General features: G+C 43.0%; 1 protein-coding gene across 1 annotated transcript in view; it reads right to left on the bottom strand.

The window, feature by feature from the left end:
- EDN3 (endothelin 3) overlaps nt 1-25,102 on the bottom strand; it is a 76,481-nt gene extending 51,379 nt beyond the window's left edge. The window contains exons 1-2 of the mRNA XM_033962788.1: nt 24,875-25,102; nt 23,402-23,753 (exon numbers count right to left, since the gene is read on the bottom strand). Coding sequence (XP_033818679.1) covers nt 23,402-23,753; nt 24,875-24,926 — 404 coding nt within the window. The 5' untranslated portion in view covers nt 24,927-25,102. The remainder of the gene's footprint in view (nt 1-23,401; nt 23,754-24,874) is intronic.
- Nucleotides 25,103-26,337: the final 1,235 nt, after the last annotated feature.

The raw sequence follows: 26,337 nt of genomic DNA on the forward strand, positions 1-26,337 counted from the left end.
AATCACTCTGTCTCCATCTGCTTCAGTCTAACCAACATTAATTGGGCATTAACAAAAACACAACACTGACACACTGTTTCTTTTCCTCTTATTCCTTTTGGAAACTATCCCCGCTGAAGTGTATTGCCAAAACCATAATAGCTGCCAATTTGCCCAATTCCACTAGCACACACTAGGCCAGTCCTGGTTTGTAATTTACATCCCCAGTGCAGTGTGGTCTTTGTAGTCCCAGAATACAATGTTTCTGGCTCCTTAGGGTCGTCAGAAATCCAGGGCTGCCCTGAAATGCTTCTACTGGAAATTGGTAAGTTGGAAACTGTAACCCATTTGCTTAGAAAATGGCTGACTGCATGTATGCATCTGAAACATCTAATTTTAAAAAGTATTGGGGACTGATAGGATGTATGAAATTTTATAAATTCATACCAATGATCAGTTACATATTTACTAAGGAGCCAATGGTCCATTTTAGGACAAAGCCTACAGAGACTTTACTCCAATTTTCAAAGAGAAACATAAGCCTGTACATCACTTTGAAAATTGATACAGGTGCAAATTACCTGCAACATTTGAATTTCTTTCTTGTTGGTACTCTTTCAAAGAAAAAAAACATGCATGTGGTTCAAAATGCAATCTGGATGTGCCCTTTTGTATCCCACTTCTTAAATGAGCTAAAAGTACAGGCATTATGGAACACCTCACATGTCTTTAGCTACATTTGGTGATTGATTGATTTAAAAATCTATATCCCACATATCCAAGTAACAAAGAAACAAACATAAAAATACACTTTAAAATCATGTTAAAAACAACACTACACAGCATCATACAAACTCTTAAAAAAACAATCATAACATGACATGGATTGCAACCCAAACACCCCCCCACACACACACACACCACCACCACACAAAACAAAAACCAGTCAGCTTGTTACATTAAAAAAGCAGAGTTCAACTTCCAAACTCATTTAGCATAAGAACGTTCAAATAACACTGTTTTCAACATTTTCCTGAACTGCAAAATACCCAGTGCGTGTCTCACTTCCAGTGCCAGCATATTCCAACAAACCAGCCCCTGCACTGTGAACACAGTCTTCCGAATCCCTGATAACCTAATTACACTGAGAAGCGGCACATCACGATACAACTTACAACTGGTTCTCAAACATGTCCTGGGGGAGCCTCCAGCTAGTTAGGTTTTCAGGATATGCATAATAAATATTTGTGCAGCTCCTCTGCTACATGCAGATCTCTCTCATGAAAATCCATTGTGGATATCCCGAAACCCTGACTGGCTGGGGGATCCCCCAGGATAGGTTTGGGAACCACTGATCTACTTCAAGGTAGGGCAGTTTCAGAAAGCCAGTTTACACACTTTAAAACCAAAACTCTCCCCCCAAATTCTCATTCTTTCTCTCTCTCATTCTCTCTCTCTGGCTTTGGTAGCAGAGCGTGACCTTTGCGCTTCCTGCCTGGTCCTACATCGCTCAGTAATTGGCAACTTTAAAAAGGTATCAGGAGGACTGTGGGCTACAGGCGGGCTGCTTCGGCTGTGGGCTGCTTCAGTCTGCGGGTAGGCTCCTTCGGCTGCGGGCGGTCTGCTTCGGGCTTCCCAGCACCAGACACACACCCCTGTAGAGAAGGAAATTTTTTTTTTCCTTGGTTTTTCCTCCTCTACAGGGGGGTGCTTCTTATGGATGGGTGTGTCTTTATAGAACGAAAAATACGGTATGTGGGCTTTCAGCTTGGATTTTAACACTGCCAGAGATGGAGTCTGACATAATGAGCCAGGCAGCTTGATCTAGGCATGCAGCGCAGCAAGTTAGAAGGGATGGTTATGGGAATTGGCAGGCGAGGAGAAGGGTACCAAAAGATAGATGGGGTGAGGAAGATCAGGAACAGTCTATTGTAAGGTCTGCAGGTTTCTTTGCCATAGTTGTAGTAGGAAGAGGGAACGGGATTTATGTATTATATTCTTGTGGTTCCCTGTTCATAGTGGATAGTAGTGAAGGGTTAAGTGACCTGCTGGGGGTTTGACATCACAACCTTTGGGTATAGAGGCAGCGACTCTACCACCAGATCAAATTAGTTTCTAAGGAATGGAATAGAATACACCCGATCCACACAGAGTTTATGTACCTCAGGGCTGTCAAAGTCTCTCCTCGAGGGCTGCAATCCAGTTGGGATTTCAGGATTTCCCCAATGAATATGCATGAGATCTATTTGCATGCACTGCTTTCATTGTATGCTAATAGATCTCATGCATATTCATTGGGGGAAATCCTGAAAACCCGACTGGATTGTGGCCCTCAATGAGGGACTTTGACACCCTTGAGGTACAGGTATTTATGACTGATTCTTCTTGACCTAAATGGGTGCACTAAATGTTAGTGATGTGTATGGCTGCTAAACGCGATTCTACAAGTGACCCGCATCTTTCATAGAAGTGCGATAAGTGCCATTCTAGTTGACATTGATTTTTTTGGGCACAGTGTATAGAATCAGGCTCTCTATACATTGATATAGTACTAGAACCACCGCTGCCAGATCTGCATATCATGTATACCATTAGTATGTTTCACATAGTACTCGAAATGTTACAGATTTAGGGATTGTAATTACAGTCGACTCTACCTAAGTGCACGTCGGTTAAGCGCACGCTTCGGTTATCTGCAGCCTATCACCATGGTCCAAATTTTTTTTACATTAAAGTCAATGGACGTAAACTCCGGAAAATTGCAATTCTGATAAGCACACAATCCGCTTATGCGCACTGATGTCATAGGTCCCACCTGTATTCTTTCACGTAACATTCACTCCGGTTAAAAGCAATCGTGTAGATGAGCTATGTGTTTCGGAACAACAGTCTAGGCCTGTTTGAACTTTTGGAACTGCACCTTGGCATCACGTGGACTAACATCATTGTCTTTGGTGGAATGTGTCCACCATGCTGATGTCAGACGCCGCTTAAGCGTTATTACAGTACTTGAACATAAATTGGAAGGGCCTGTCCCCTGAGAGCAGTGTACTCCAGGTCCTTCTGCAGTTGCTCATGTATGTTCTCCCAATTAAAGCCAGAGAGACCTATACACCACTTTCAAACAGCAAAGCTGTTGGCTTCAAGGTGCCTGCCTGTTGAATTTAAAAGCAACAAAAACCAAGGGACAATCGCAAACTTCAAACGCGATTACAGGTCACTCGTCCTAAGATATGTGATGGCAGTGATCGATGCAAGCACGGAATCCTGCCCCCGAGCTGCTGATCTCGCGAGAAAAATGACGGTGCTCGACTCACTTCACATGGCACTCCAATTAAGCGCACGTGGCAAAGGGCTTGCGCTTATGCGGAGTCGACTGTGTTTGAGTTTCATCACTATCTTTTCAGTTATGGAACCCACACTCTGGAATGCTTTGCCTCCACACCCACGTTATAAACCCATGTTAGACAAATTCAAATTCTAGGGTTTAAGGGTAAACTAGATGCACATCTCCTTAAGAGTGGCATAGAGTGACACGGGTAAGGGTATATTAGGTGCACATCTCCCTTGAGAAACATACAGTGACATGGGGACTTAATCCATGCCAGGGCACACCTGGCGGAGCGTGTGCGGATCACCGGACTTGATGGACCCAAGGTCTGATCTGGAGATGGCAATTCTTATGTTCTTATGTACTCTGAAAACTTTTCTTTTTAATGATGCTTATAATTAACCTCCAGCCCTTTTTCCTTTTGTTGTCACTTTCATTCAGGACAATCTCTGCCAACACCTATGACATTTTTGTATTCCCCTCCCCCCCCCCGCCCCAACTTTACTGTAAATTATTGTAGTTCCTCTTCCTCCTCTCTCTTTACCCTTCCCTTTTATTTCTTTGATTTATGTTTTTCAATTTCTCTCTCATTTTTTTCTCCTTAGAAGTATTACTGTAAACCGCTTAGATGTCCCCATGATGGGCAGTATATCAAATCAGAATAACACTTGAAATACAAACCACTGAAGCATTTGCCCCCCAAACAGATTTTTTTTTTTTTTTAATCCAATTTCAATAAATTAGGAGCCAGAGGAAGAAATTAATCATTTCAATTGTTGAATGATTGCCCAGCACTGCTTCTTCTTCTTCTGGGTAGAATTGTGTTCTAATTTGTGCTTTCTGGGATTACAAAGCAGTAGAGTTTGTGAAAAATGTAGATGCTTATAGGATCTGTCCTGGAAGAGAATACATGTAGACTTCTGAAGTGCAGTAAACAGAAAGTGCTTTGAAATACCGTTTGAAAGTGCAGCATTATGTCAAATTAAATTACCAGGATGCTTATCAAATAGAAAAGCATAAAAGAACAGCACAAATTAAAAACATGGTTAAAAGCCATTAAAAGTACAAAACATGCCATTCATCAGTGAGCAAGTTCAGAAGCAGAACAAAGGTTTCCCATTTTCAATGTGGCCTGAGAGGCTGCACGACTCTTTTTCATATTTTAATATGACCATTAGCTATGCAAACTCTGTCCTCCTGAACATCAAACACCACATCCTTAGTAGAATCTAGAGAATATCTAAAAATTAACCAGAGCAGCACTTTTCTTTTGAGAAAGTGAAATCTTGTCCCAAATAAAGCAAGTATATACCAAAAATCTCGGGTGGACCGGATGATAGCAGGTTCAAGCATTTCAAATGCAACATTCTGCGCAACAACTGGTTAACAATGCCCTGCAATAGAGGATGAATGGAAGCTCTCCCAGAGCCCACAGGCAGAAGTGCACCTTCAAAGATAGCACTCGTTATGTTTTAAAGACCACCACTCCCCCCCCCCCCCTTTGTACCTTCATCTTTTCTTGCATAAAAGATAGGACAGCTTTTCCATACAACGTTTTCAAAAATTAGCTATTTGCTTTCATGTTTATATTTTGGCGATATAACTTTGCCAGAGCGAATGTTAGCTCTTAGGTGGTCTATGCGTACACTCAGCTTAGGATTCATTTAGGCCACACTGAACCTCTTAAATGATTTTGCATGTTGTTATTGAGAGAATATTCCATCAGATTGAATTTTGTGCACTTTCTGCAGCTGATTCAGTTTGTGCCAGCTGCTATAAGGAAAAACCTTTAAACAATCCAAAATCAAGCAGAGAAGACAAGTAGGGGACACATAAAAAAAACCAGAACCCTGAATAACAGTTTATAAATGCCTAATGTTCTCCATATGGAGTCAAGAAATTGCTGTTCACATTGTGTATCATCTTATTAGATAGTATTCATCTTTTTATTTTAACCTATAAAGGGAGATATGTTTTCTTTTTAAAATATTATTTTAAATGACTCCTGTAATCACTTGTCATAGTATCAGTTTTAAGAACAGCTTTATAATATAATCCTTAACACTGGTTCCACCAATCCACCAGTAATGCAATAGTTTTAAAAAGGCAAATTAGTAAGTGTTATTGATCAGTTGAGGGGGGGGGGGGAGGTTTCCCTACACTTGTTCTCTGTGGACCAAATTCTATAAATGGCTGCTAAAAAAAAGTAGCATCAAAAGAAATAGTGCTTAAATCTATTCTATAAATGGTGCTCAAAGATAGGCATAAGAGTGCTTACACTGGGACTAGAGAATGGCACGGGGACATTTGCACAAGCCTCAAAACACTTATGGTTTCATATTTAAATCTTTTTATTACAAGTATAGAAAGGGACAATATTCTGTACAACTGTTTATAAATAGAACCTTCCATTTCGATCTGGTTTTGGCACAACCTTCCCAAAGTTTCAGTTGCCGAAGTCTGTATTTCTGGGACAGTAAATGGGATTGTCTTTCAGACTTGGGTGTAGAAGAGAACCAAAACTGCTTAGAGGATGAACAGGAAAATAAAGTGTCCAGTAAATGTTGGAAACGCTCCTTGAGGCTAGCTACGATGGCGGAGCAGCTGGACACATGATGGAAGGACCTTGTAGATGGTAGCAGTCTGATCAGCAGACAAGATTCTTGCTGCCACATCAAAGGCAGACAAGTCACAAATGATGTCATTTAACAGTAGTTCATTTAAATCCAAAAGCAGCTTCTGCTGGTGTGGGGGGGGTGGATTTTATGATTGAATTTGGTTGACAATTATCTAAGATGCGTTTCCACATATCACGTTTTTAGAGAATAACACGGGGACATTTGTCCCTGTCCCCGTCCCATCCCTGCAGGCTCTGATCCCGTCCCTTCCCCATGGTTAACCATTCCTGTATCACTCTCTAGCCAGCACCCGCAACTAAGTTAAAGAACCAGCATTCGCACCAACTGATGTAAATCCTCATGTCCAAATTACGCACGGATCCCTGTCATTCTAAAACACCCCTGATCAGTCCATGACCATCTCCTGGCCATGCCCCTTATTGGTGCTAATTGGCTTTAATTAATATTTACACGCCTAAATTTTAGAGCCAATTAGCACCAATAACGATTGTTAGGGCTCAATTATCAGCACGATTTGGCTTGTTATTCAGTTAACTTGTGCGCACAATTCAAAGCGCTATATATAGAATTTGAGGATATACCTGTATGTGGACACTTTGTAGACATGAATGAAGAATGTCTTTACTAAATCACTTCTCTAGGCTCTTCATGTGGTTTTTCTTGCATAAAAAGGATGGAGTCGGTGCAGAGGAAGGCTACTAAAATGGTACATGGTCTATGTCATAAGACATATGGGGACAGTCTTAAAAATCTCAATATGTACTGTATACTTTGGAGGAAAGGCAGGAGAAGGGAGATATGATAGAGACATTTATATACCTACTTGATGTAAATGCGCATGAGACGAGTCTCTTTCATTTAAAAGGAAGCTCTGGAATGAGAAGGCATAGGATGAAGTTAAGAGGCGATACAGGCTCAGGAGTAATCTAAGGAAATGCTTTTTTACAGAAAGGGTGGTAGATGCGTGGAACAGTCTCCCGGAAGAAGTGGTGGAGAGAGAAGAGACTGTGTTTGAATTCAAGAAAGCCTGGGATAGGCACTTGAGATCTCTTAGAGAGAGGAAGAGATAATGGTTACTGCGGATGGGCAGACTGGATGGGCCATTTGGCCTTTATCTGCCATCATGTTTCTATGTTTCTAACTGAATTCTAGAATATCACTGTCGCTATATATTCATACAAAATCACAATCAAAATGTAAACACACAGGTGCCTCATTGTAGAGGATTAAGTATCCCAAGAATCTTTTGCTATTGTAAAAATTATTAAAAAAAAAAAAAAAGTACAAGAACACACAGACCTCCAGATTCTATATATATCATCAAATGTTGGGTGTGGATCACAGAACTCCATGAATAATAATAATAATAAAACTCTAGAGCTTCGTGATTCCTGGCGCCGTGAGGTGTGCTTCTGTGCCAGTCCTCACGGCGCCTGCGCTAGCTGGAGGCGCGTGTGCCAGCGACTCCTCCCTCCTGGCTCAATCGTCCTCCCAAGGCAAGAAGGATAAAAAAGTTTTGTCTCCACTGGGGGATTCGGCGCTCGCGACGGGCTGCGTCTTCCCATCTCAGCCTCTCAGTTAGCGTGAGCGCTGTGGCGCGGCCAAGTCCGCCGCTTAGTAAACACAAATAAAAGGGCTTCGCCGCCGTAACCAGGCTCCGCGTGGGGCCCTGAGGAAGAACAGAGAGATGGAAGATCATAACAGAGGAGGAAGAGAGAGACAAAGAAAAAACCCAGACAGACAGACAGACATCTCTAGCGCCCGTTAATGTAACGGGCTTAAAGACTAGTTTAGATAATAAGGTGATAAATAATAGTGTTAAAACACTTGATAGATAATAATTAGGAGTTGTGCATGGATCTGTCTGTTTCCCTGTTCTACAATGTGGGCACCTAAGTTTCAAAGCATGCAACTTCAATGGGGACCTGACCATGGGAGGGAGTGGGTCCGGGGTGTTCCCAGAAATTAAATATGATGTTATAGAATATCTGTATTTGCATGCCTGACTTCTATCAGTTGCGTGTCAGCATTTACGCCATCCTTTAAGAACATAAGAATTGCCGCTGCTGAGTCAGACTAGTGGTCCAAACTGCCCAGCAATCTGCTCCCCCAGGTCGGCGGCCCCCAGGTCAAAGACCAGTGCTCTAAATGAGTCCAGCCTCACCTGCGTACGTCCCAGTTTAGCAGTAACTTGTCCAGCTTGTCTTGAAACCCTGGAGGGTGTTTCCCCCTACAACAGACTCCGGAAGAGGGTTCCAGCTCTCCACCACTCTCTGGGTGAAGAAGAACTTCCTTACGTTTGTACAGAATATATCCCCTTTCAATTTTAGAGTGCACCCTCTCGTTCTCCCTACCTTGGAGAGTGTAAAAGTCTGTCTTTGTCTACTAAGTCTATTCCCTTCAGTATTTTGAATGTTTCGATCATGTCCCCTCTGTCTCCTCTCTTGAAGGGAGAAAGAGGTCCAGTTTCTCCAATCTCTCACTGTACGGCAACTTCTCCAGCCCCTTAACCATTTTAGTTGCTCTTCTCTGGACCCTTTCGAGTAGAACCGTTTCCATCATGTACGGCAACAAGTGCTAGACGCAGTACTCCAGGTGAGGGCGCATCATGGCCCAGTATAGCAGCATGATAACCTTCTCCGATCTGTTCGTGATCCCCTTCTTTATCATTCCTAGCATTCTGTTCACCCTTTTTGCCGCCGCAGCACATTGTGCAGACGGCTTCATCGACTTGTCGATGAGAACTACCAAGTCTCTTTCCTGGGAGGTCTCTCCAAGTACCGCCCCGGACATCCTGTATTCATGCATGAGATTTTTGTTACCGACATGCATCACTTTGCACTTATCCATGTTGAACCTCATTTGCCATGTCGATGCCCATTTGTCGAGCTTGATTATGTTATGTTCCAGATCTTCGCAATCCCCCTGTGTCTTCACTACTCTGAATAACTTCATATCGTCCGCAAATTTAATCACCTCACTCATCGTACCAATGTCCTGATCATTTATAAAGATGTTGAAGAGCACGGGTCCAAGCACAGAGCCCTGTGGCACCCCGCTGGTGACACTCTTCCAGTCTGAGTATTGTCCATTTACCCCCACTTGCTGTTTCCTATGATCCAGCCAGTTTTTAATCCACAGGCAAAAATGCTCAAGCCCAAAGTTAGGCATGAAAGGTGCGCCAAGCTAGTATTCTGTCAAGGTCATTCCACGCAGAGTGCCCTTTATAGAATACTAGCTTAATGTGCATATTTAAGTAAACATCTATGAGCTCCATTTACAGAATCTGGCCCATAATGTGAGACAACCAGAGGGATAAAATGTTATTTTCTCAGGCTAAAAACAGACCATGTACTGAAAATACAGCAAAGACTTCTAAGAAACAGCTGTAACCGGCAAAAACTTATACAGCTCTGTGAAGTCAGACCCAGGATGGTCTCCAGAGATGTTTTAACACCATAAAGATGTTTCTGGAAATTAGTCTTACACAATGATCTTTTCCATAACAATGCTAGCACACAATAGAATAATCTTAAAGCAAAAGTGTTAGATTTTTGAAGTAAACTAACCACAATCAAGACAATTAATCAGATTTCCACGTCCTTCTATGCTCTGCTTCACTTCTGTGCCAACAGCATAGCTACAGATTTCTATAAATTAGGAGACAGCTGTCCTTTCCTTCAAGATAAACCTTACAACTAAAGCCATCACCACAGATCCAGAACTGCACTGCATAGCAACAGATAAAGCAGACCTCTTCAGAATTAGACACCAACAACCAGTGTCATTCTTAGGGCATGACACTAAGAGCAAAAGCAATAAATAATATTCCCTAAAATGCAGAACAGGCTGTGACTTAAATATCATACAGGAAACAAGAGTTATCAGGAATTCATCTCTATTCAAATGCCACCCACGTATTCACTAAAGCATTTAGGGGCCCAAGTGCAGTAACATCTAGGCTTAACTCGTTTTTATGCAGGTCTTTTCCATGCACTAAGCCAGGGATCTCAAAGTCCCTCCTTGAGGGCTGCAATCCATTCGGGTTTTCAGGATTTCCCCAATGAATATGCATTGAAAGCAGTGCATGCACATAGATCTCATTCATATTCATTGGGGAAATCCTGAAAACCCGACTGGATTGCAACCCTCAAGGAGTGACTTTGAGACCCCTGCACATATATATATATATATATATTTTTTTTTTTTTTTTTTAATTTTTAATTTTATACTATTTGCAGTTAATGCCCACTTAAGAGGCACCGGTGCCCTTGTGTTAATTTTTATCTACGTAGAGCAGGGGTGTCCAATGTCGGTCCTCGAGGGCCGCAATCCAGTCGGGTTTTCAGGATTTCCCCAATGAATATGCATTGAAAGCAGTGCATGCACATAGATCTCATGCATATTCATTGGGGAAATCCTGAAAACCCGACTGGATTGTGGCCCTCGAGGACCGACATTGGACACCCCTGACGTAGAGGCACTAATCATAATACGCTAGCTGGTTAACATGGGAATGCCCACTCTCCACCCACGACATTCTTCCCGCACATATTTTTAAAACACAACAGATTAGCACCCTCACACAAGCAAACACCAGAAAACATTTTTAATGCATCTCTGCGGTATCCTGTCGGCAAGCACTAATCATGCGTTAAGGACTTTACTTAGCACCTTTTACTAAATGAGCTCCTTAGTTAACACACTAAAGGCCTGGACTGACTGGATCGCACAGAGGTGCAAATCATGTGCATGCAAACCAGACAGATCAATCGCTCAATGACCCATGTGCAGGGCTTCTTTTTTTTTTTTTTTTTACTGGCATTACACGTACACAATCTGCCCCATTTAAAGAAAAAAGCCCCCCTTCTGCACTGATGGCCCTCCCCACTCTCCCACAAAACAGCAGCAAAAATGCCGACTCCTTCCTGTGTGGCCGAATACCCCCGCACCATGCCCCTCCGTCTTGTCCCCCCTCCCCTGCACCACTGACTCCCCTGAATCAATCCCCTCTCCTTCCCCAAAAATAGGCAGGAGGGATGTCAACTCCCTCTTGCCACGCAAAACACCCCCGTACCAGGCACCCCTGAACCACCGTCCCTCCGAACCAAAAAACAATGCCACCAGATGCCCCCTTAGGCTTCTCCCTCAGTATCCTGGATACAGATGGAGGTGCTTAAGGCCTGATTGACTCAGACGCATAAGTCCCCTCCTCTAGGGAGGGGCCTCAGGTGACTGAACCAATCAGGGCCTTTGGCCCCCTCCCTGTACATCACCTGATGAACCAGGGAGGGGAAGGCCCGTTATTAAGAATTTGCGAGCCTGAAACAGGAGTCTCAGAGCAGGCTTCCTGCTTCCAACTTTTTTTAAATGTACAGGGGAGGTTTAGGGGGGAGGTGGGGGAGCGTCCGGTGACAGGAGGAGTGGACATCCTTCCTGACCATTTTTTGGATTCAGAGGGGGACAGTGGCTCAGGAGTGCCTGTCATGAAGGGGGGTGGGGGAGGCCCATGGCACAGGGGTGTTATGTGTGGCAGGAGGGAGTGGGCATCCCTCTTGCCAATTTTCTCTCGTGTCGTATTTGTCAGGGGTTGTTGGGGAGGACCCTCATCGGCGGTGGGGGACTTTTATTCTTTTTTGTTTTTAATGGGACAGATATTTTGCATGTGTAACACAAGCAAAATAACTGTGCCATTGATAAAAAAAAAAAACCAACAATAGAAAGACCTGTCGGGTTTTCCGATCGCTAAAACCCCATTTGGGGGGGGATAGTCAAGCGATGTTAGTGCATCAATCACTTGGCTACTTTGCATGGGGTTTTAGCTAATTTGGATGACCAGATTGTAAAACGGACAATTGAGGGGAAAAACATGCAGTTGGCCGTTTTGTGCATCAATAAAAGCGATCGTCGCTAAAGATGCGAAAACAAGGTTCAGCGACGATCACTGACTTTAGTGCATCTAGCCCTAATACTCATAAATGGCTTTTACCATAAAAACACATTAAACCTAACGTTTTTCTATTATAAAACATTTTTAGCCTGCACTTTTAAAAAAGGCTAGGTGGGTAACAACTTAAATACAGAGGTATTTACTTCAGAAGCACTGATCAGGTTTTAAACATGCATAAACCGTCATTTAGCCATTTAGTTTCCATAAACATCTAAAGGTTCCTTTTATCAAGCCGCGCTAGCGGTTTAACGCGCGTTAAACCACCGGCCGCGCTAGCCGCTACCGCTGCTTCTTGAGCAGGCGGTAGTTTTTGGCCAGCGCAGGGGTTAGCGTGTGATGAAAAGTCAAGCGCGTTAACCCCTGCGCTGGCCAAAAACTACCGCCTGCTCAAGAGGAGGCGGTAGCGGTTAGCGTGGCCGGCGGTTTAATGCGCGCTATTATGTGCGTTAAACGCTAGCGCGGCTTGATAAAAGGAGCCCTAAGTTGCAATATATAAGTCTAAGATTCTAAGATGTGCATTTGGCAAAGGAGCATAATTTGAGTGAGCCCCAGGCAGGACTAGGACAGGCCAAAAAATATATATACAGTGGTGCCTCACACAACGAACTTAATTCGTTCCAGGAGCAAGTTTGTTATGCGAAAAGTTCGTTATGTGAAACGCGTTTTCCCATAACAATACATGTAAAAAAAAATAATTCGTTCTGTAGCATAAAATATGCTAAGATGACATAAAAAAAGATAAATTTACCTTGTTAGAGCTGTTAGCATGATATAGAGGGGATATATGTGAAGGGGAGGGGAGACAGGGGTTTTGTTGATCCTTGCTGTGTATTATAATCACCCCCCACATACCCCCCAGTACCTTTTTTAATTCCTCCCATCTTTCCCAGCCAGTGGCGTACAGGCCAGAAGCGCAGAGATCAGGAGCAATTCCTCTGCACGCCTGTGTGGGCCCATGCCGATCTCCGAATGGCTGCAGTTAGTTCTTGTGAGTCCCGCAAGAGCTGGCTGCAGTTAGTTCTTGTGAGTCCCGCGAGAGCTGACTGCAGCCATTCAGAGATCAGCGCAGGCCCAGGCGGCGGGGGGGAGGTTTAAAACTATGCGGTGGCGGCGGGGGGAGGTTTAAAACTATGCGGTGGCGGCGGGGGGAGGTTTAAAACTATGCGGTGGCGGCGGGGGGAGGTTTGCGATGCAGCTCGGGCGACTTCGTTGTGTGAAACGAAGTCCGTTGTACGGATCAAGACAAGAAGTTCGTTGTGCGCAGCGTTCGCTGTGCGAGGCGGCCGTTATGCGAGGCACCACTGTATACGTATTCCCCATTTCAGAAGGCGAATGTGTGTCTGTGGGCTCCTTTTACTAAGCTGCGGTAAACATAGAAACATAGAAGATGACGGCAGAAAAGGGCCATAGCCCATCAAGTCTGCCCACTCTAACAACCCACCCCATTGAATTTACCCCCCCTAGAGATCCCACATGTGTATCCCATTTCCTTTTTAAAATCCGGCACGCTGCTGGCCTGAATCACCTGAAGCGGAAGTTCATTTTTAGCGCGAGCTGCAGATTAGTGCGAGCTGCCCCCCACGCTATGCGGGGAAACTAACGCCAGCTCAATGGAGGCATTAGCATCTAGCGTGTGCAGCATTGCAGCGTGCACTAAAACCGCTAGCACAGCTTAGTAAAAGAAGCCCTATATCTTAAAAAAAGCTAATAAAAGGTATGGAGAACTTGGAATACGAGGAACGACTTAAGAGACTGGGATTGTTCTCCCTTGAGAAGAGGAGATATGATCGAGACTTTCAAAATACTGAAAGGAATCGACAAAATAGAGCAGGAAAAAAAATTATAAAAATTATTTACAATGTCCAATGTGACACGGACAAGAGGACATGGACTGAAGCTGAGGGGGGACAAGTCCAGGACGAATATCAGGAAGTTCTGCTTCACGCAGCAGGTGGTGCACACCTGGAATGCTCTCCCAGAGGAGGTAATTGCGGAATCCACCGTTCTAGGATTTAAGAGTAAGTTAGATGTACATTTCCTTATGAGTGGCATAGAGGGATATGGGTGACTAAAATTACTAGGAGTTTAAAGCCTCTTTTGAAGTTCTACACCTTCAGATGAGTGTATTTTTCCTTGATTGTGACTGTTTGCTCCACACCTCCACAACCGTTTACATAAGTGAAATTGAGCTGTAGCCCTCGCTAATAATTTAGTTAAGTTTGGGATTCTGGTCACTATTTTTCGGACACGAATAATACATTGAATTTTGTGCACATTGCTGTCACTACAAAAAGCTCCTGAAGAAATTTGATTCTGTATGAATGGAAGTGATTTATTTATTTATTTATTTACATGTATACGGAGTTTTTTTATAAACCCATGATGATGTGCTTAGGTTTGGGCACTTGTGTAGTCCCAGCCTTCCACAATTGAGGTTTATTTTTCTCCGTTATATTATGATTTTTCATACAGTGTGTGTTATGTCAGCAATTCGTGTTTATGTGGCCTGAATGATTCCCTGCTACTAACTACTACCTACAATACGTGTTTGACATATATTTATTAGCCATTACGATTGTATTCCAGAAACTTGTCAGTTGACTAAAATTACGCCAGGTGTACACCTAGCTGGGCCTCCGTGTGTGCGGATCGCTGGACTTGATGGACCGAAGGTCTGATCCGGAGATGGCAGTTCTTATGTTCAAACAGGACAATCAAGTTTCAGAAGAAAAAAAGAGTGCCGTTACTGAGCAGCACTCCACTAGAGCAATTAAGGAAGGTCACTCACTTAATTACCCAGTTGTTGATGTCCCTCACCCCCATCCCAAAAGTAAAACTGGCAAGGAAAGCATGCTCTGTGACAACTTCAGGAAAAATAAAGGTTGGTGTTTCTAATATGGCTGACAAACTTTCTAATATGGCTGACAAACATTTATGTTCTGGTAAATAAATATTTTTATATCATACCAGAAAACATTCATGTACCCATGTTAGCATGTTAATACAGAGGGTGATTGACTATACAGCAGACCCTCAATATTTGTGGGGGTTAAGGGCAGAGCCGGCCTGTGAATATTGAAAAACCGCGGATAATTTTTAGGGCCGACTCTAACCCACTCCAGCCTCCCCCCTGCTTCTCTGACCTTCCCCTAATCTTACCTGGTAATCTAGTGGTGACACGGGGCAGGATCAATCATCCTATGCTCCTGCCCCATGCAGAGCAGTCATCAAAATGGCTGCCGTGAGTTCCCATTGTAATCTCGAGACTACAACGGGAACTTGCGGCAGCCATTTTGATGACAGCTCTGCAAGGGGCAGGAGCGTAGGACGATCGATCCTGCCCCGCAATCGCCGCTAGACCACCAGGTAAGGTCTAGGGAAGGTCCAGGATGCAGCGTTTCTTTAAAAAAAAAATAAAAAAAAATTACGAATAACCGAATCCGTGGGTACTGTACTTCATTAATTGTATTTATGCTTACATTTGGTCTTTTTACTACTGTTATGCTGTTAAAATTGTAAGCTTTATGTTGGACTCTACTTACTGTACACCGCCTTGGGTGAATATCTTCATAAAGGCAGTTAATATATCCTAAATCCCAATAAATAAACATGGTCATATTTTAGATTCAGATACATGATACAGACGCAAATGAGGCAACCTCCAGGGACACTGGAACAAGTTTCAGATAAGCAGTAGTTTTTTATGCTGATCAGGATCAGAATGCAAATCGATTTTTGTTGTTGAGGTATTGGTAATGCTGCTGAAAAATCTCCCCAAAATTCTGCTTTAGAAACTCAAAAGACATCCCAAGGAGCAGAAAAAGTTAATGGGTTCTCACAATGAGAGGACCTTTCAATGGGGTCGTTATGATTTCAAATGCCTCAACTTTAATTAGGTTCCCCAGATGAAGACTGATAAGCTAAGGGTGGAATTTTTTTCCTGGGGTACAGCTGGGGGGGGGGGTTCTCATAGTGGGGGCTTTGCCTTATTGCACTTTTAAAGCATATTAAATTAGTAAATATCACTTTCAGTTATACACTGATCACTAATTGTTTAATGCACACGTGGTGTACCCAGTGATGGTTTGCAGGTGTAGCGAGTAATGCGAGCTCACTTACCAATTTAGTTAATCGCTGGGGAATTTTCTCCACTTCGCTAACTCCTCACACTGAGGGTACACCTCTCACGTTAATTATATTTTTGAAAGTTGTCATTGGTTTTGTTTGTTCATTTTGCTTTAAGTGACTTTTTCTGCTCCTTTGGGTGTCTTTTGAGGTATTGGTAATGCCATTTTATCCAGCTTTAGTGTTGAAATACACTTCTCCCCCTAAATCCATGGTTTCAGTATCCGCGGATTCGGTTATTCGCAATTTTTTTTTTTTTAAAGCTAATTCCAGACCTTCCCTGCCTCCCTCCCGGCATCCCAGACCTTACCTGGTGGTCTAGCGGGCTTTCGGGGCAGGAGCAATCTTCCTATGCTCCTGCCCCATGCAGATCGCTCATAGAAAATGGCTGCTGTGAGTTCCCGTCATGGTCTTGAGAAACTAAAGGAACTCATGGCAGGCATTTGCTATGAGTAATCTGCACGGGGTAGGAGCTTAGGAAGATCGCTCCTGCCTCGAAAGCCCGCTAGACCACCAGGTAAAGTCTGGGATACCGGGAGGGAGGCGGGAAGGTCCAGAAGGAGGCGGGGGTGGGTCAGAGCCGGCTGAAAAGTTATTTGCAGTTTTTCACACTTCGCGGTCTGGCTCTGCACCTAACCCCTTTGGATACGGAGGGAGAAGTGTATGAATAACGGTGGGAATGTAGTGATGCAGTGATGGTTCCTGAATCCACTGGTCTTTACTATATGACCTTTAAGTTGGAGTACTGAGCACGCTCATGATATTAAAAAAATATATTTTTTCATATGCATTGAGTGCAGTTGGCTTAGGGGTTAGAGTCCTGGCCCCTGGTGCACAGGTTTGGGGTTCAAATTCCAGGCCATCATTAGACAGCAATATTGTTTTTCTTTATTCCTAAAACCTCCTTTAGGGATCGTTTTACTAAGGCACGCTAAATGCTAAGGCGCCCACAGAATATAATGGTCACTTTAGCATTTAGCACGTGCTAATCTTTAGCGCATGCTAAATCGATTAGCGCGTATCGGTTAGCGCACTTAAGTAAAAGGACCTCTTTTTTTTTTTTTTTTTGAAATATTTTTATTATAATAAAGGGTACAACAAGGCAACTGACCATACAAAGAAAAAAAAAAAAAACAATGTTCATGTACAAAGAGATAAGAAAAGTACAATAGTACAGAAAATTATGTAGCCACAGCTGCAATACACCAAATCCATAAGGAGAGCAGATAGTGAGCAAGCAGCAGCAAAAAACATAAACCACCAAAGAGCAAAGAGCAAAATAGGGATGAGCAACACCCCCATAAAGAAATGCCAAAAAGAAAGAACAAAGAAAAGAGAAAATACAAAAGGCGAACCCAGGTACCCCGCCAACCCTCTACATTTTTTAATAAGAAAGCACACGCACCCAGTCTCAACAACCCCAGAGACATACATGCCAACAAACATACACACCACAATCAAAAACACAAAACATTCACCCCATTCATACACCCCCCAACCCTCCCCTAGAACGTGCGACCAAGGGCAACTGCAGAAACGCCTGCCAGAGAGCCAGATATGCCAGCACCTCAAGATTAAGTGAGCATTTGTAATAGGTAAGCTCAAAACGAGCCAATTCAGACATCTGTCCCAACCAGCTCTCAAGAGGAACATCCCCAGCCTGGGTCCAGTAATGCAATATAGTGCGCTTGACAGCCAAAAACATCAAGTATATAAAGCGCCGCTGGGGCAGTGTAAGACCCTGATCCTCAAGCAAGGTCTGGTCCCCTAAAAGCAGCGTCCTATAATCCCATTCCACCTCCACCTGCAAGACCAAGTGAAGCTGCGCAAAAGACTGGTTCCACAAAGCAAGGGTGGGACACTCCAAAAAGGAATGCAAAAAAGACCCCTTCGCCCCATCGCATTTGGAACATAAGTCAGTCTCCCAAAGCCCCAAAGGACCTCTTATTTAGGTTTTCATTTTCATTTTTATGGTTAAGTATGGCTTTTTATTGAACAGACACTAGTTTTGAGCATTTGGATTCAAGGGTGTCTGATATAGAAAGTTCCCAATTTTTTGAATTGTTTGCATATTTTAGATTCCACAATGGATGCTTCTGAGTAATATAACTAAACTAAACCTTAAGCTTATATACCGGATCTTCTCTATAAAGATAGAGCTCGGCATGGTTTGCAAGAGTTTTAAAGAAAGGAAAATATAATTAGTGATTATATTGAGAGCAGCGGAATTTACATTTTTGAAAATAGCCACGTTTTCAGATAAACATCCATTTCACTATGTATTTTAGAACAGGCTCTAAGTTTGGCTCCAACTATCTCATTGCCTAAAGAAATGTTCTCCATCTGTCTTTCAGTACTCTCACACTTCTCTGCTCTGATCACTCTCTCAACTGAGTGTCTCTCTAAGCCACTCCACTTCTCGTTTTTACAAGGAACTTAGATTACATTACATTAGTGATTTCTATTCCACCATTACCTTGCGGTTCAAGGCGGATTACATCCAAACTAAAAACAAGAATTACATTTCAACTTTGAAGTAATAGAATAAACGATGAGATAAAATTTTAAGGGATAATTATGGGTTTTAGATAATGTTTGGTAACATTATCACCAATTTCCTCGATCTAAGAGATCTACGAATATCTGGTCCACGGAGTCTTCGTGGAGTGGCACTGACAAGGACTGGGACTTCTATTTTACTAAAATTATTCATCCTACTGCCTCCTCTAGCTTGTCTCAGTCCTTGTATTTCTTAAATTATAAGGTTTTTTGGACCCCTAATAAATTGTTCCGTGCGGGTTTACGCGATTCTAATTTCTGTTGGCACTGCCTTTCCGATATAGGGGATATCCAACATATGATATACGCTTGCCCTATTGTTTTCGCTTTTTGGTCCAAAGTTTGGAATACTATTAAAGCTATTCTACCGATACGCTCAGACTTCTCTATGGACATCCTTCTATTCAGAGCATTGGCTATTCATGATGCCCTCTCCGCTTCTCATCGATCTCTGCTCAATATCCTCATTGCTCTAACTATCCAGATGATTTTACATAATTGGAAATCTGCGGATTCTCTCAACATCACTTTCTGGTGGAACACAATCCTTCTTATACACTCTTACGAATCGAAAGCGGCAGAATTTTCCAATAGACTACCCACTGTCTCCAAGATTTGGGATCCTATTCAACATTTTTCTCTATAACCGTTGATAGTTCCTATATCTCTTTTCTTTTTCATCGCAATTCTTGCCTTTTGATGTCTTTCTTTCTTTTACTTTGTAGTATGGATGCTCGCCCTGTTCTGAATCATAGATTTTCACTCTCACATTCTTCTTAATAATAGTCTTTACTGTTTAGATGGAGGGGTTCTTCCCTCCTCGATTTCCCCTTTCTTCTCCTCTCCAGATTGCTATACTGCCTTTGTAAGGACTACTCAGCGCATTCTTGTAATTTGACATTGATTATTCCTTTATGTTGTATGTTGCGTTGTCGACCTGTCCTTCTCTGGCATGGTTACATCATTTCTGTTATTGTTCTATACTGTTTGTTATTTGCTTTTTGAAAATCCAAATAAACATATTTGAAATCAGAACAGGCTCTAAGTCAACAGATCAAATTTTAAAATATTAGCTGAACTTAAAAACATATCAACCTGTGTACACCAGAATGAGGCTTGGAATGTCCATAGAGGCAATTGAAATACCAGAACAAGGCTTGGAATGCACAGAAAGACAACTAGAACATAAGAGTGAGGCTTGGAACACTCACTGGTTGAATGGTGAATGCCGTCCAAAAAAACCCCACTGGAAGACGTTAGGGTTAGGAGGAAACAGATGGCTGCGAGAAAGTAAAATAATATTATTGACTCCTGTAGGTGTGGTTAGGGATGAAGGAAATAAATTGTGGAGATGGAATGGATCTTATGGATTAGATTCCATTGGGGATGGGTAAAATTTCTGTCCTCGTGCAACTCTGGTTTGCACATAGTCACTTGGGAGATAAGTATTTTCACATAGCTATCTGTTTACACTTCCAGCTTTGATGTGCTTTCAACTGCCTCAGACTGCTTCCAGTATAAGTGAAGGCTCACATTGCATATGAGCGCAACATGGGAAATGTAATATCCAGCTCAGAACATTTGCATTCCCTCCATACTAAAGGCTCTGCTGAACACAAATTTCAGGGAAATGGATTATTTGAGAGGAAAATGATTTTACCCTTTGGTTCGCAGGTATTTGTGCTACACAATCCAAGATACTTTTTCTAGAACTAGCCTAGGGACCTGTTAAGTACTCCAGCTCCTCTGAATAGTAAGAACTGTAATAATAGGGGAGGGGTCAAAGGCATCATCTTGAACCCAGCATGGTAATGAGCAGGAGAAAATGGGGCTCATTCCTGTTCCCAGTACAGCACCAAGGCTGAGGGGAGGGGGGGATCACGGATGGGGATCAGGGTAGTTTGCCATGTGTGGGTTCGTTCTTCCTTTTGGGGGGTGAAAGCAGAAAATATTGTTTTTACTTTCTTTAATAAACATGTAAAGAATGAAACACATAAAACCAAATAAAAATAAATAATTTTTGTCAGCACATCCCTAAGAAATTCACAGCTGAAGCTTCACCTGTCAATTCACTGGAATACACAACTTCCGACTGTTGATTCAACTGACAACCAAGTCTCGCCCATCACTCCCCATTACTGCTAGCCATCTAACTCTGGAAGAATCTTGTTCTGCAGATCATCACAATCGGAGGCCTAAACAGGGACAATGTTCTCACACTGCCTCCCTGCAGTTCTATAAGAGGATAAACACAGGGCAAAGAGGAAGCGAAAGACTGCAAACTTTCTAAGGAATTGGAAGGTAAATACCATCCCCAGAACAACAGAAAGACAATTCCAAACAAACAAGAAAGAACCTTCTACAGAACAGAAAAAGGAGTCTGCTGACCAGAGGATAATTCAACCAGGATTAAATAAGTCTCTCTTGATGCATAGCCTCCTTACAACAACAACAGAATAAAAACCCTCAAAAGAAAACATATAGAGAAAGCTAGATATAAAGTTTAATTTACAGACAAACATGAAGCAGAACTGTTGAGCTTGGAAAGGGGATGGGTAGGCCAGGGACAGGAGCAACAGGAGAGGAGGGGCTGCAAGGCCTAGAGTCTCCATCCAGCGCAATTCCACCAGATAAGGTCAAGCTGATTGCACCTCATCCCATAATATCAAAAGCTCAAGTTGACAATCCAGAACATTTCAATAGAGTTACTCTTTTTAATGCAATGTTAATTCTTCTGTAATGAAAGGTAGAAGAACTAGTAGACATGAACTGAGGTTATGGGGGGGAGGGGGGGTCAACTCAGAAATAACATTAGGAAATACTTTTTCACGGAAAGGGTGGGAACCTGGAATGGCCTCCTACAAGAGGCAGTGGAAATGAAAACAGTAATGGAATTCAAAATTGCATGGGATAAACACTGTATGGAAAGAGAATGTAACCAAACAAACTCAACAGTGCTTAGATTGCAACTCCAGCAATTGGGAAGCAAAACCAGTGCCAAGCAGACTCCTATGGTCCGTGCCCTGATCTTGGCTAGTCAGATTTGGATGGGCTGAAGTGGGGCTTCAATGGCAACTCCAGTATTTGGGAAAATAAGGTCAGGGTCGGGCAGACTTCTACGATTTGTGACCTGCTAAGGGCAAGGATAAATCAAGTATTTATTAATAGTGCAATAGTAGGATCCGGTGAGGAAGTAGTCCTTAAAGCCTGGGACTATGAAATTTTTTGAGTCATAGGTGGTACTTCTGAGGATCGTGGGGGAAGAATGGTTATATGAGGTCAGATGAAGAGTGTATAAAAATCATACACTTTTATTGGACAATACGATGAAACCTTCTGCTCAATGTGCAGCGATGGCCAAAAAAGCAAACAGGATGCTAGGAATTATTAAAACAGGGATGGTTAACAAGACTAAAAATGTTATAATGCCCCTGTATCGCTCTATGGTGCGACCTCATCTGGAGTATCGCATTCAATTCTGGTCTCCTTATCTCAAGGAAGATATAGTGGCGCTAGAAAAAGTTCAAAGAAGAACAACCAGGATGGTAAAAAGGATAGAACTCCTCTCATATGAGGAAAGACTAAAACGGTTAGGGCTCTTCAGCTTGGAAAAGAGATGGCTGAGGGGAGATATGATTGAAGTTTACAAAATCCTGAGTGGAGTAGAACAGGTACAAGTGGATTGATTTTTCACTCTGTCAAAAATCACAAAGACTAGGGGACACTCGATAAAGTTACACAGAAATACTTTTAAAACCAATAAGAGGAAATTTTTTTTTCACTCGGAGAATAGTTAAGCTCTGGAATGCATTGCCAGAGGTTGTGGTAAGAGCGGATAACGTAGCTGGTTTTGAGAAAGGTTTGGACAAGTTCCTGGAGGAAAAGTCCATAGTCTGTTATTGAGAAAGACATGGGGGAAGCCACTGCTTGCCCTGAATCGGTAGCATGGAATGTTGCTACTCTTTGGGTTTTGGCCAGGTACTAGTGACCTGGATTGGCCACCATGAGAATAGGCTATTGGGCACGATGGACCATTGGTCTGACCCAGTAAGGCTATTCTTATGTTCTTATGAGTTTATCTTGTTGGGCAGACTGGATGGACTGTACAGGTCTTTATCTGCCATCATCTACTATGTTACTATACTCCTAGTTGCCACATTAAAAGCTTGAAATAGAATACATGACACCTGAGTAGGTAGCAAAGAAACTTCCAATATACCACTCTCAGTGGTCCCTCCGTTCGCAACGGGAACTCAGACTTTCCAACCCTCCAGCAAACAGCCTTCACTGGGAGACAGCCCGAAAGCGATCATATTCCTATAGCATACTAAATTATGGAATCAACTCCCTCCTGCCATTAGGGCAATTGATAACCTACTGACCTTCCGGAAAGCAGTAAAGACGCTTCTTTTCATGAACCGGGTCAATTTTAGTCTCAAACGTCAAAAGACCTTGCTTCAACGTACCTTACCTTCAGAACACCTATGCCTGCTAACCAGTTCTTCTACCATTCACTGCAGATATGTTAATACCCATTCGTGACTCTATGATTTATTTTCTTAGATTCTGCAAAGCATGTGTTCTTAGTCACATTCTCTATAAGTGGTAAGTTACTGATTCTACAGCTGTGTGTTTGATCCTGTAGCATGTTATTGACTCTGTAAAGTACGTATCTCTGTTCCTGAAAACTTTGTGTATGTATCCTTGTAACCCATTCTAGGCTCCTGGGGAGGACGGACTATAAAAATGAATAAATAAATACAGACCTACACACCAAAAACAAAATTGCTCAAGGTAAAGATTCACAGCAAGACTTACTCTGGTGTATTAATCCATATAATGTCCAAATGACAATAGTAGACACATTCCTTGTCTTTATATGTATTGCACGTGCAACGTTTCACCTTTCTGTGCCGCTCTGGATCTCTGGGGCTCTGGGTCTGAGATGTATACACCTGGAACCCAGTCTGTCCTTGAATCCTGCCAGGGACAAGAGAGCTCCGGATGGGGGCCAGGGGTGTGGGGGCCAGCAACAGCTCCCCCTCCAACTTGGGAAGGGTAGGTCCCGTCTCCTGCTCCTCTCTACCCCCCTTCTTTGCCCCTTCTCTGAACTGAGGGATCAGCCTGCTCTCACCTGATGCCTGGGCAAGAGACACTGCCAGCGAGAAGCCTGTAGTTTAGGAGATAAAAGAAAAACGTGCCGAAGTTGACAAACTAAATTGTTTGTTTGTTGTTTTTTTTTTTTAATATTCATCAAAGGTCTCATACTTAAAGTTAGGGTGGAGAGATTTCAAATATTTCTTGACTTTTTAATTGTTTTAATAATCTAAAAAAAAAAAAACCAAAACAAAACCCTGCAAAAATATAAAATAAATATGTTTTTAAAGAGAGAAACAGTTTAAGAGAATTGAGTGTGGTGCAGTGGTTAAAGCTACAACCTCAGCACCCTGAGGTTGTAGGTTCAATCCCACGCTGCTCCTTGTGACCCTGGGCAAGTCACTCAAACCCCCCCCCCCATTGCCCCAGGTACATTAGATAGATTGTGAGTCCACCAGGACAGACACGGAAAAATGCTTGAATACCTGAATAAATTCATGTAAACCATTCTGAGCTCCCCTGGGAGAACAGTATAGAAAATTGAATAAATAAATAGTGTGAAAAGCTTCAGCCTCTGATAACCAGAGCTGGTATTGTGACATCATAATGCCTCATTCCACCAATGCCTAAGAGCCAACCTCATCAGTGATGTCACAATGGCTTGATTGTCCTGTACTTGGCTCACTTTTACTACATTTTGATTTCTAGAGTGGTGCAGTGGTTAAAGCTACAGCCTCAGCACCCTGGGGTTGTGGGTTTAAACCCACATTGCTCCTTGTGACCCTGGGCAAGTCACTTAATCCCCCAGTTGCCCCTGGTACATTAGATAGATTGTGAGCCCGCAGGGACAGACAGGGAAAAATTCTTGAATACCTGAATAAACTCATGTAAACCATTCTGAGCTCTCCTGGGAGAACTAACTAAATAAATCAGAACTGGATTTCCAAAACAGAGTAAAAGCGAGAAAAAAAAACACCCAAACAAACCCAAAAGTCTGAGCTCGAACTTGGCAGAGCCACCTCGCTCCGCATCTTTTCATCCTACCGGCGCTCTATTAAATCCACTTTCTCTGGTCGTTAATGCACAAATAAGGAGAGACTGAACTGTATCTCCACTTGTTCAGCGCGATTCATACCTTACGCAGCTTGAAGAAAGGCAGCCCAAGAGCTCATCCAAAGCAAAGGAATCGTTTACCTGTGTTCGAGGTAATTGTAAGTCCCAATAGCAGCAGTAACTGCAGCTCCATGAACACGGACTTCGGCGAGAGGCTCAGCTTCCCTCCTAGGAAGCCTCAGACCGCCGAAAGGTCACTTTCCACCCTTGGGCCACTTAACATGCAAGATCGGTGCGGTGGGATTTTCAGCCGGCCTGCTCTCCCCCCCCCCCCCCCCTTCTCCCAGCAGATGTCTTGGAAAGGGGGCTTGAAACTCCACAAAGATTTTTGCAGCTCTAACTGGGAGCAGAAGCGGCAGCTCTGGATTTATTTAAGGCTGGAGCTCCAGACGCCTCCCACAGGGCACTTGCATCACTGCCTCTGCTGTAGCACAGTTGGGGGAGGGGTGGTCAGCCACTACTGGGGCTACTGGGGTGACAGACTAGAAGGTTTATTTAAAGGGAAACAGTGCCTGAACAGATCTGATCCTGGCATAAATATCCTCCTGCCTCTGGTCTTTCTCGGGATTATATAAGGTAGTGCATTTTTGGAAGCCTTTTCGTAGTAAGAAGTTGAAATGCATGCTCAAACTCTGAAGTCGCTCAGCCTAAGCAGCCTAGTAACTAAACTGCGTTAACCGCAGCTTTTTAACGCTCTTTTGCAGCGCGTTCTTTAAATCCCCGTTGTGCAAAGAGCGCATACGATATCTGATAGGCTGAAACAAAATGTGTTCCCTAATTAGTGGGCTATTTAAATGTTTTTCGGTTTGCTGTTTCATTTTATTTCAAAATAAATATTTGGATTAATGAAACAAAAACATGTCATGCTGCTACAAAACTCCCTTTCCCAGTCCAACGCCTCGTGATTTCTGTTCAAGCGATAGCAGAAGCCAGTGGAAATCACTGGCCAGCCCCCCTGGGGAAAATATTGAAGTTGGGGGGAAGGGCTACCTTTTTAAAAGAAACAAAAGTAAGTTTATTTCCTTTTTCTTTCATTTTGAGAACTAAGGGAAAGGTGAGACTGCTTAAAATATCCTGTTTCATTTGAAATGGAGCTTTGAGAGTGCAACGTTGGGAAGGGGTAAAACGCGGACCTGACGGACCTCGCAGATCTAAAAATCTGAGGTCCGTGCCACTTGTAGTTAGTCTCTGGCTCTGACAGACCTCGATGACAATTTAGCACTGACGGATCCGTCTCAGCATAGGGAGGGAAAAGTATTAGGATCCGTCAGCGCTAAAATGTCATCGAGGTCTGTCAGAGCCAGAGACTAAAACCATTCCCCTTAATGAACTTTTGCAGAAAATCTCTCCTGCAAAAGATACCAGTGGCAGGGACCTGGCCCAACCGTCCGGGCTCTATAAACATTCAATTATTGCCAGCAAAGTAGCCACGGCACTTTTAGTCTCTGGCTCTGACAGACCTCAATGACAATTTAGCTCTGACGGATCCTAATACTTTTCCCTCCCTATGCTGAGACGGATCCTACAGCGCTAAATTGTCATCG

Source organism: Geotrypetes seraphini, chromosome 11, assembly GCF_902459505.1.
Source record: "Geotrypetes seraphini chromosome 11, aGeoSer1.1, whole genome shotgun sequence".
NCBI lineage: Eukaryota > Metazoa > Chordata > Amphibia > Gymnophiona > Dermophiidae > Geotrypetes > Geotrypetes seraphini.